Below are 11,952 nucleotides of genomic sequence, written 5' to 3' on the forward strand. Positions count from 1 at the left end.
AATAGATGAGAAAAAAAAAGCAACAAAATGGATGAAAACAAATCCTGATTGATGATAAAAAATAATGGAAAATGAATGAAAGCAAACAGACACGTAGAAATGAAAGAAAAACCCACCATTTTATTTCCCACCCTTAGTTTGAGAGAGAATAAAAGCTGATTACGGTAGAAGGAAGGGGAGAGGAGCGGTCAATGGTGGTGGTTTAGGAGGAAGTGGGTCCAAACTGTAATATATATTTTTTTGGAGCGAAAACCATTCTATAAAATGGATAAAAGATTACAAAACCCAGTTCCGGAGATAACATAAACGTTACAACAAAGACCTGAAATGGAAGAAATAACAACAAAGGGGGTTAAACCACCATACTAGACAAATTAAGGGGTTAACACTGCATCCGCAAAAGAGTGGGCAACTTGATCCGAATTCCGTCTACAATACTGGATTGTAGCGTGTCTATCTCTTGCGCGTACACGAAGGGTTTCAAGCTCCGTCGATAGGCGCCACGGGGCGATCTGGTCATCGTCGGAATATTAATGTAAGGGTAAATTGAGATTTTTTTTTGAAGTATAAGTTTAGAGATGGAATATTTCCGAAATATTCTGTCAAAAGGGAGTCCAAAGTGCAACACTGAAAAAAGGGAGTCCAAACAGCAAGTCAATTATACGAAAGGGGTCAAAAAAGCAAATCTCCTTATGTACCATAAATTCAGAGGTAACCCCAGGGCTCGTGGGTTGGGTATTTTAAGCCCGTGTGGCAGGCGGTTCTATTTGTCTTTCTAATTTTTACTCTTTTTTGTTTCGATAAATAGAAGCTCGTCAACCACACCAAAACCCCTCTTTTCTTTAGCCGAAAGTTGAAAGGGAGACGAGCCTCTCTCTCTCTCTTGCTTGCGACCAACCTGTAAGACTTCCCTCTCTCTCTCATCAAATTTGTTCGTTCGATCTGTGTAACTGACTATCAAATCCTTCAAAAGACTAGATCTTACTTCAGATTTCTTTCACTCAGTTGTTAACCCATTTAGGGTTTCCTTTTCATCTGATTTTGATGGGTAACTAGTTTTTATCATGTGGTTTAGGTTAGTTCGGGAATTTAATTTCGCAAGATCACTTTTTTTTTCTCTTTATTGTTGTTTTATTAGGGTTTTCTTTAAAATCGAATGGTTGAATCGGGTTGTTGAGATTCTGGTTGTGGGTATTACTATTCAATCAGTATAGTATCTTTTCAGATCTGATTGTTATCTTTAGCCGCTAGGGTTTCAGGTATGAGATGGATACTACTGTGAATCTCACCAAGAAGAGTTTTTGTTACTACTTTGATGTTGATCTGCTTATTGATAGTAATGCCTTCTTGATTTTATAGTCTGTTTTTCTTCAGAAAACTATTTTGTTTTTAGTTGTGTTCTTGACCTCTGATTTGGTAATGTTTTGCCTTAGATGCTTCCCATAATCTTTCTTACTCTGGTTGGGTACATCTAGGGTTTTAATTGGTAGTCCTCTTTATATTTAAATGTTCCACTTTTTGGAAGGAGTGACAATTTATTTATTTTTGTGTATGCTTCCTAACTTGTTATTTTGTAAGTTATGATTTTTCTTATTCTAAAGTTCCTCTTCTTGTTGCAGTTTAGCATCTTGTGTACACTTCTCTTGGGGCGGTGGACTATATTTGTTTTTTTGAGCAAAGAGTAGATTGACGGATACCCAATCATGTTTGGCCGTGCTCCGAAGAAGAGTGACAACACAAAATACTACGAGGTTCTTGGTGTTCCTAAAAGTGCTTCTCAAGATGAGTTGAAGAAGGCATATAGAAAAGCCGCCATTAAGAATCATCCGGACAAAGGTGGAGATCCTGAAAAGGTGAGTAGTATGTGTAAATACTTGTGTTCTTAGAGTAACTGTGTTTCCGATAAGGGTTGTTTGTTGGAATGTTACAGCTTATTTTACTATTGAAGTTTATTCAGCAACGATCTTATTTTCTCATGGAATTTTGGGGGATGTATGAAAAATGTACTCATATACATTAGGTGTTGTTACGTTATAGTGAGAAGACTTTATCTTGTATAGTTTCGTTTTTCGCTTAATTGAATCTTCTTCAAAAAAAGATATAGTGAGAACTGAGAAGACTTTGAGCTAAATGGCAATTTGTGGCCTTCCCACCATCTTTTGCTAGTTCATACTAGATGCAATCAGCCAATCACAGAATCTTATATTGTATCTTGTGAAGTGACAGGAGTATGCGATAGGATTACTTGACCAACTGTTTCTAGTTATTCACATCTTCTTTTGGCCTTAGTATTTCTTCAAATTTGCTAGTCTCAGATAATGCCAAAAAAATTTCATTTGTTTCCATGTCTTATTTTCTTTGTTGGGTTAGCATGTTCACTTCTTATAATTCATTTAGTTTAATTTCCATAAAAATGTGTACAACGAACAAATTATGTTGCAAGTGTTACAGTGTGTGACGAAGAAACTTTTCAGGGTAACGAACCAAATAGTTGAATTTGGAAAACTTCTTAGTCTTACGAATGAACTTCTTTTGTGAATCATTTGCAATCGTTCATTGTCATAATAACTGTCTAGAATAGCTTCTTATTTTGTTCCATTTTTTCTGTTTTTTAGTTCAAGGAGTTGGCTCAAGCTTATGAAGTTCTGAACGATCCCGAGAAAAGAGAAATATATGATCAGTACGGAGAAGATGCTCTTAAAGAAGGAATGGGTGGCGGAGGTGGAGGTCACAACCCCTTTGACATATTTGAATCGTTTTTTGGTGGAGGAGGTTTCGGTGGTAAGGCAACTACTGAGTTTGTTTTATTTTATTTTATTATTTTAATTTCTGTTTCTATCTGTTTATCTACTCTTTATGTCTACTAATTCATTGGTTGACATTTTACAGGAGGGGGTGGCTCAAGAAGACAGAGGCAGAAACAGGGTGAGGATGTTGTCCATACCCTGAAGGTTTCTCTGGAAGACTTGTACAACGGAACTTCGAAGAAACTCTCTCTCTCTAGGAACGTGTTGTGCTCAAAGTGTAAAGGGTACGCCTTCTCTCTGCTCATTCGATTTTAGAATCATTATTAACTTTGGGTTCTTTTCACCTCATCCTGTAGAGTAGTTTGTTCTAACCAGAGTATGTGACGTTTTCTGTTACTGGCTTCTGTTATATTTTTCTTATTTGAAAATTATTCTCAGTAGAGAGAGACGATGACCGAATATTGCTTATGGGTTATTAGTCAAAACTTAATGTTAGGTTGGTTGATTCTTGTACTTGACCATGGACTTCTCTCCCAAATAGTCATGTAGTATCACTCATTTTGTCATTTTACATTGAATAAAACCAATAAATTGGGTTTTCTTTATCTGATTCAAACCTTGATATTTCAGGAATGGATCGAAGAGTGGGGCATCATCTACATGCAGTGGATGCCAAGGTTCTGGAATGAAGATATCGACTCGTCAAATTGGACCAGGCATGATCCAGCAGATGCAACATGTCTGTCCTCAGTGCAGAGGCTCAGGTACCTAACTGAACACAACTCGTTTTTCTAAAGGAATCGTGGATCCTCATATTTGTATGCTCTTTTTATTCGTTCTCGATCTAGGTGAGGTCATTAGCGAGAAGGATAAATGTGGACAGTGCAAAGGGAACAAAGTTTCTCAAGAGAAGAAGGTACTGGAGGTGCATGTTGAGAAAGGAATGCAGCATGGACAAAAAATCGTTTTCCAGGGAGAAGCAGATGAAGCTGTAAGTAGAAACAAGTTATGCTCTCATTGTATCAAATCAATTGAAGTTGAAATCTTCTAATTTTGGAAGTATTAGCTTTTCTTGTGGATTTTATGAACATTGTAAATTATTCTATTTGCAGCCTGATACAATTACAGGAGACATCGTCTTTGTGTTGCAACTGAAGGAGCACCCGAAGTTCAAGCGAAAGTTTGATGATCTTTACGTGGAACATTCACTTAGCTTGACTGAAGCTCTATGTGGCTTCCAGTTTGCTCTAACCCATCTAGATGGCAGACAACTTCTGATCAAATCAAATCCTGGGGAGATCATCAAGCCTGGTAACAAAATATAAACTCAATTTTCATTTTCATACTCTCTTCAGATGTTCTTATATTGTAGTATAAAGGTGGTGTTTGTTAGTCTTGTAAGTTCAGATCCCAGATTCGACTCGAGATCTGAATTGACTAGAATTGGAATCCAGAATGTTTGTTTGTCTGACTCGTGCATCTTGATTCTTCTGAATGTTTGTTGTGCTTCTGACTAAAACAAGTCAGACTCGCATTTCTGGATTTTGACACCAAAAAAGCACCCAACTCTCACTGAAGGCAAATGTTGCTATGAGCTGCCATATGGGGATTAGGCTTGGTGCTTGTGGTTGTAATTACTGATGATAAAAGTACACGTACAGGTCAGCACAAGGCGATCAACGATGAGGGCATGCCGCATTACCAGAGACCATTCATGAAGGGTAGGCTATACATATTGTTCAACGTTGACTTCCCAGAACCCGGAGTTCTGTCACCTGACCAGTGTCGCAACTTGGAGAAAATACTTCCACCAAGACCAAACAGCACCAAATTGTCAGAGATGGAAGTCGACGATTGTGAAGAAACAATCTTGCACGATGTCAACATTGAGGAGGAAATGAGGCGTAAGAAGCAGCAACAGCAACAGGAAGCTTACGATGAAGATGATGACGAATCCTCAGGAGGTCCTAGAGTCCAGTGTGCCCAGCAGTAAGAGACTTATAGGTGAGAGGTTTAAGGTTATAATAGACTGGTTCAAAACTTAGGTCTGGTTGATTACTATTTTCATGGATATCTGTTAGTTTATTAAGTCCTTTTCGAAATAATTTTACTTCTTAATTCATACTTCAGCATATTTGATTTTTGGAGATCTTATGATCTTTGACAAATTTTAGTATTTTTTTAAGAATGTCAATGGATTTGGCCAAATAGAGATGTGTTTCTTGATTAACCTCTTCCCAAGGGGTGAGTTTTGGCAGAGACATGTCTCAAGGAACTTGAAAAATCCCCATAAACTTGCTCATATCAATAAAACTGTTCATACAACCTAATTATTACAAATACACTTCTTTCTGTGGATACTGTTCTGCTTTTGTAATTTCAAAACTAGTTGATGACAACATTAAAACCACAAAAATAAGATTTTGTCCATGTGTTGTATATTTGTCCTATAAATGGAAGTACAGAACTAATTCTTGCTTGTAATAATTTTTTTTTTGGGGGATTCTGACCCTAATGGTCGTTACATTTGAGTGACATTGATACATCATGATTTTTTTTAAAGATCTTAGTAGGGGTCGGGCTTCCATATATTAATACTTCTATTTATTTAGTGTCTATATTATATAAGATAAATTTCGATGATAAACTATTTTTTTTTTTTACTGAGACTCTATTTCAAGACTTCACGGGATTGAGGAGTGTAATCACTCCACCAAAGGGTGGACACTCTTTACTTTTTTTTGATGAAATAAGGACACTCTTTAGTTATTGGAGAAATAATGGCCAAACGATGTCTTGGGATCTTCAAAATTTACTTGGTCAGGTTTTTGCTAAATAACGACCTGTATGTTGTGAAGTAGGCAAAATATTTGTGAAAATAATGTCAAAGATAGCGTTTGAGTCTTCAACCTTGGTCACATTCGTCACTCAAACCAACAAGTTAGCCAAGATAAAATTTGTTCTTTGTCAACCTTTGTACATTTTTTACACCAAAGTAAGACAGAGTTCTCTAGGATTCTCAAAAAAAAAAAAAAAACAATCGTCAAAAAAAAAAAAAAATTTGCTTATAGTAGGAAAAAAAGCACCCCATTTTTTATAATAGAAATAAAATGTCATTTTCATCTTCCGAATTAGTAAAAGGTACGCTTCTATTATACTTATTCTACAAAAGGGACGAAGATAAGTACCACTTTTTGTGAGAAAAGCACGACTAATATTGACTAGTTAAGAACGAAATGATAACCAATACTTTGATGAACTGATTAACAAACTTTAGGGTCCATTTGGTACGTGGGAAAATTATGTGGGAAAATCGATTTTCCACTGTTTGGTTGGACATTTGAGCGTGCGAAATCAATTTCTTGAAGAAAAAAAATGTAGGAAAATAGTCTCAAAAAATATTCCACCTTTAAGATGGGAAAACTGATTTCTTACACACTCTCTAAGACGCATGCGAGCTGTTCGTTAACGACACTCCACGCTTTATTATTTGACCTCCAAATCAACTGCCCAATTTGCCATTTAATCTCTGTTCTAATTGAGTTTTTTGTCCAAACTTTAAGCTTGAATATATCATTCATCCAGAATTGGATATGAGCGCTTCTTGGCTCTAAAGTTAACAACTCACGAACAAATGCAATGGGGTGCTCGATTTCTTAGTTTGACGAGTCGAACTACACCAAAATTGACTCTGATTCCAGCAAAATTACCTGTAAATTGAATTTTATAACCCTAATCTTAGTTATGTGACTTATAAACCACTCTATTAAAACTCGTCTGTTATTTTAACAAAGCAAAAACTAACAAAAGCTAATATTGATCTATAAAATTGTGAGGTTACGACTCATAATTTACTTACAACATTAAACCAAACCGTTGTGCTTTTTATATAGGTAGGAAAAGGTAGGTACATAATTGACAGCTAAACTTGCAGTCCCAAAACTAGCTAATGGTTTTCCTATGCCAAAGACATCTTTTTTGGTCAAACATTAGAATCTATTTTATTGTTGTTGCCGAAAGAACATTAGAATCTATTTAGATGACAAAGGTATTCCACAAGAGACTACATAAAAATGTTACAAAAATAGAGAAGTAAAAAGTATAAACTCGCAACAACTAGCTTACTTCATTCGGCATGTTTGTCGTTTATACGCCTCCAACTTTTCTTGTCTCCCTGATAAAAAAAAAACTAGGAAGAAGATAATACACGGCAAAGAATTTTTTTTTTTATCTGTAGCGACGTCCAAAGGCTAAGAGTTCCTCGTGTTTCAGTGGCCCAAAGACTTAAAAGATTGAAAGGAACATAATTAGCACTTTTTTAATAAAAAACTTCTATCTGTAAATGGTTAAGAAAGTTAATTGCATTTTGATTCCAATTTGTGACCAATTTGCCATTTTAGTCAGCAATCGTGTAAAACTTCGTTTTGGCACCCAAATTTTGTCAGACATCCTAGTTTCTCTCTTAAAGTAAATGTATAATTGTTCCTTTGTTTCTTGTTCATCTTTTTTTTTTTTTTCTTATTTCTTTTCTCCCCTCAACCATCACCATTGTCTTCTCCCCCTCTCATCTGCATCTTTCAACTCTAACTTCTTTGCGAATTCCCCCAAAGTATTTCTGAGACAAATCTCACAAAAGTAATTCTAGAAAAAATGAAGATAAGAGGACTCAAATTTGTTGTCCTTGAAAAATACCAATAAAATAGTAAGAAAGTATAAAAAATTCAGAAACTCATCTCTTCTAAATCAAATTTAAGGTGTCGAACTACCACTACCCACACCGCTTCAGTGCAAGACAGAGAAAGAATTCCCTCCTCTCAAATCCAAAAGAGATTTTCCCCATGATTCATCTTCAAATTTGCTTAGCAAAATACTAGTCAAACTTGACCATTCGAAGAGGTCAGCTGATTGACTGGGGCGACACGTGTCGAATCCCTGAATACGTAGGAGTGACCTTGACTAAGCCAACAGAGAGGTGAATTCCAAAGAACTCTGTCACCTAAGTTTTAATATGGAAGGTCGACGCGAGTTTTCTCGGTACCTTGAGCTTTGTCATGACTTAAAATCCAACAGAAGGATGGATCTGAGTCAGCTTTGTAACCTGAACCTTGGAATGTGGTATACAAAAGTATCTTCTATATCTTAAGCTCGGCTCTTCCTAAAAGAAATGTCGGTTACGAGGAAAACCAGATATTGTCAATATCCGTTTGCTTTATCTTAAGATGCAATCATATCCGCTATGATCGGAAAAGATTCTACTAATGAAAATTTTATGTGGTCCTCTTTAAGGCGGTAATTCACAACTGTCATGCAAGCCTCTATTAACAACACCGGTTAGCCCTGAAAATAGTCTCGATTCTTACCTTCTGATTATTGACTTTCAACCGACAATACTAAACTGACTTGAGCGTCAGAGTGTGTCTTTGCAAATACACCATTATCTCTTCACTGACGACAAGTAAGAACAGTAACTCGAAAGTACAAGGATGATTTACGAGAAGTTGCTTTCCGACATCATCAAATTTTATTTGAGATTTTTCGAGATTCAGATTCTCTATCTACAAATCAAGTTTATGACTATCCAAAACAAGTGAAGAATTTCTCCTCTATTATGGTTGATTTCTTCCGGATTTTTTTTGGTTTATCTTTTCATGTCCCTTTTTTTTTTTTTTACCGGTGGAACCCCAAGTAAATTTGGTGAATGTAATATGAAAACCAAGAGCACGAGAAAAACAACCGAAAACAAACAATACAACAAAATCTAAAATTCTAGTTCGTCTTTACTGACACAAATTTTACTAAATAAATGGTACTCCATTCTTGATGTTTTTTGTTTTCAGCTTTCAAATCTATAATATTTACTTTTTTTTTGTTGAACTAAATCTATAATATTTACTTGCAACAAAAAAAAGTCTATATACTCCGTCCGTTCCAAATTAAGAGTCCCATATCGGTAATCCAACTTATTTTCATATTCTTTTTCTTTTTCAAGATTTACCCTTATGTATTGAATTTTTTGGTTTATAGTCCAAAAACCTACCCTTAAACCCACTTTTAGTCAAGCCTAACCTTAATATGGGATTTTAAGCCAAAATATTAATTAAAATGAAAATCTAATCCAAATGAGTCCATCTCTATAGAAAACACACATCTCTAGGTTTCATATTTAATCATAATACCCATTATGACCTTATATGTAGGATCCTCTTTTGAATATCAATCTCCAAAATTCTATTTCCTTTTTTATCTCTCATTTTCTCTCTCCAATCTCATCACCATAACCGAAACCCTTAATTTTTTTCTCTAAAACCGAAACCTTATTTCATAATACAGAAACCATTATAGTTTCTCCATTTCTGAAGCTCTGAATCTTCTTAAGCTCTATTTCACCAACCGAAACCACTATCTTTTATCCATATTTGGTTCTCCATTATCAAATCGTTAGTTTTGTATCCATGAGAAGAACTTCAGCTGCTTAGAATAGTCGAATCCCAAATCAACTTAACATTGTTCTTCATCATCATCTTCAAACATCTAAATTCTTTCATCTTAATCGGTATCATCTCCTTCCTTTTACGATTTTAACCGATATCATCTTTAAACATCTTCATTCTTTCATTATTATAAGTTTTCTCTCTCTAAGATGCATCATATGTTTCATCATTTTTAAATCCGTTTTTTTCCTTTCATCACTTCGATTATATTTTCATCATCTCCCTGTTTTTAGTTCATTTTCATTATCTATCAGTTTTAAGCTTTAGATAAAACTTATGTTTTCATCATTGGTTATCTTCATCTTCTGATCCAAACCAGATTTCTATATCATTTTATTCTAACAGATTCTGAAATACAATATTTTTACAAAACATTACTTGTTTTTTATTGAACAAAACATATATGTGTTTTCTGGTTATTATGTAGTTGAAGTACACTATTTTTTTTACTAATTCTTGTTTTGCTTCCTAAATAATGCGTTATTTACTCTTCATGTTTAATATTTCATTGCATAAAAAAACGTCTTTTACAAAATGAAACATTTTATTTACCGAAACATACAAATACTACAAAACATTATACAAAATGTATCATACTTGTTTTGTTTTCCTTTATACATTATAATTTCTGTTGACTATTTTTTTCATTTTTGTCTTTGTAGTTTAGGATTTAATTATGAAATTTTCAACAGAATGATCCAACGTACTGAAGAAGATAATATTAAAATGAGGGGTTGGGCAAAAGGCCCAAAATCAGCCCAACAATATGTATCAGGCCCACTGCAGATAAAGAATGAGGGGCAGGTCCAAAAAAGTCAGGCTAGGGGTGGAATTCCGAAACACCCTTCTTCTTTTTGAAATTTACGAAACGACCATCGAAAAATTCCCGGGAAACTCGAAAATTTCTGACAAGTAATCTGACACGCCTCCCATCAGACTGTGTACTTTCCATAAATTCACAAAATTGCCATCGAAAAATTCCCGGGAAATTCGAATTTTTTTGGAAAATAGTCTGACGCACCTGACATTAAACCTTGTACTTTCCATGAATTTACAGAATTGCCATTACAAAATTTACCAACTTGCCATTTTCGTTCTTTTTTCCAGATTTATTTCTTATTTCTTATTTATTTTCTCCCACACATATTTCTCTCTCCAATCTCAACAAATTTCGTTCTTTTTTTCCAGATTTATTTCTGATCTCTTTCCAATCTCAACAAATTTCTTCATTTTTGGTAGTATTTCATTGATTTGTATAAAGAAATTTTCTTGTGTACCGGGAACTATTTAGTGTACTGGTCATTTTTTAGATATGTACTACACATTTTTGTACTGGGAATTTTCTTGTGTACCGGGAATTGTTCTGTGTACAAGCCATTTGGTTATGTACTAGAAATTTTTGTAGTGGGAATTTTCTTGTGTACCGGGAATTGTTCTGTGTACTCGTCATTTGGTTATGCACTAGACATTTTTGTACTGGGGAATTTTCTTGTGCATCGGGAATTGTTCTATGTACTGGTCATTTGGTTTAGTATTGGACACTTTTGAACTGGGAATTTTCTCCTGTACCGGAAATGGTTCTGTGCACTGGACATTTGGTTATGTACTTTGATGTTTTTAGAGATGAAGAAGATAAAATGTGAAACAAATAAGAGTGATGAAGAAGAAAAATAAGAACATAAAACTTTTAGAGAGAGAGACAGAAAACTTTGATGTTTATAGAGATTGAAAGAGATGAAGAAGATAAAATGTGAAACAAAATAAGAATGATGAACACCCAAAAATGAGAACATAAAACTTTTAGAGAGAGTAAGAACAGAAAATTGATGTTTTTAGAGATTGAAAGAGATGAAGAAAATAAAATGTGAAACAAAAAAGAATGATGGACATCCAAAAATAAGAAAATAAAACTTTTAGAGAGAGAAAGAAAAGAAAATTTATGTTTTTAGAGATTGAAAGAGATGAAGAAGATAAAATGTGAAAAACAAAATAAGAATGATGAAAAGAAGATTTTTGGATGTATAAATAAGAAGAAAGAAGGAGTTGAAACAAAATATAATGGGAGGGATCCAAAAAAATTGGCTGAAATTTCGTCAAAAAATGGCGCCATTTTTGAATTTTCAGAAAATCTGAATGTTTCTCTGACATGACGTCATGTACGGGGAATTAATTGATTCGCTGTCGTCCGTCAGATTGTCAGAAAACACAGAAATTTCCCGTGGAGGGGTAAAAGAGGGATAAATAAAATAAAAACCAGGAAACTGTGAGCTGTCCTGACAATTTGGACTGGGTTCTAATTTTTTTTTTGGGCTGGGGGTAATGCTTATTTACCCTCCATTTTTTGGGCCTCTCCCACAAAAATCCTATTAAAATCAGATGGTTGGGATAAATCTTCACTCAAGTTGGTCAGTTGTTTCCAGGTGATGCTAAAACATTTCGATTCGCCCTTCGTCAATATAGTATAAGCACAAACCACGACTTCGATTTAACAATTACCCAAATGATAGAGATGGATGGGTCAAAAGTTGCCAATTTCTTTCAATCCCTAGACCCGGCATCATGGGCAGACTCATTCTTTACCGGTAAAAGATAATCAAATCTCAACAATTTTCATATTTCAGCATATAATTATCGTTCTTGTATTTACAAAACAAAACATGTTTTCTAGTTACAGATAACTGTTCATAAATTATACATTATTTTTTAACAAGAAA

The 11,952-nt window shown here is 34.6% G+C and overlaps 1 protein-coding gene across 2 annotated transcripts; it reads left to right on the plus strand.

Annotated features, from left to right (window-relative positions):
- Nucleotides 1-718: 718 nt before the first annotated feature.
- Nucleotides 719-4,955, plus strand: LOC147537439 (dnaJ protein homolog 2-like). Of its 2 annotated transcripts, none has more exons than XM_086639018.1 (8): nucleotides 719-900; nucleotides 1,620-1,853; nucleotides 2,616-2,781; nucleotides 2,890-3,031; nucleotides 3,378-3,511; nucleotides 3,596-3,738; nucleotides 3,860-4,058; nucleotides 4,409-4,955. In XM_086639018.1, exons 2-8 carry the CDS (start codon nucleotides 1,704-1,706, stop codon nucleotides 4,738-4,740), a joined length of 1,266 nt encoding a protein of 421 aa, XP_086495144.1. In that variant the 5' UTR covers nucleotides 719-900; nucleotides 1,620-1,703; the 3' UTR covers nucleotides 4,741-4,955. The 2 variants fall into 2 exon arrangements, with proteins under 2 accessions (XP_086495144.1, XP_086495145.1); XM_086639019.1 differs by having other exon boundaries at nucleotides 886-1,259.
- Nucleotides 4,956-11,952: the final 6,997 nt, after the last annotated feature.

Source organism: Eschscholzia californica, unplaced genomic scaffold, assembly GCF_041429995.1.
Source record: "Eschscholzia californica isolate CP2 unplaced genomic scaffold, dmEscCali1.0.p SCAF_5, whole genome shotgun sequence".
Lineage (NCBI taxonomy): Eukaryota > Viridiplantae > Streptophyta > Magnoliopsida > Ranunculales > Papaveraceae > Eschscholzia > Eschscholzia californica.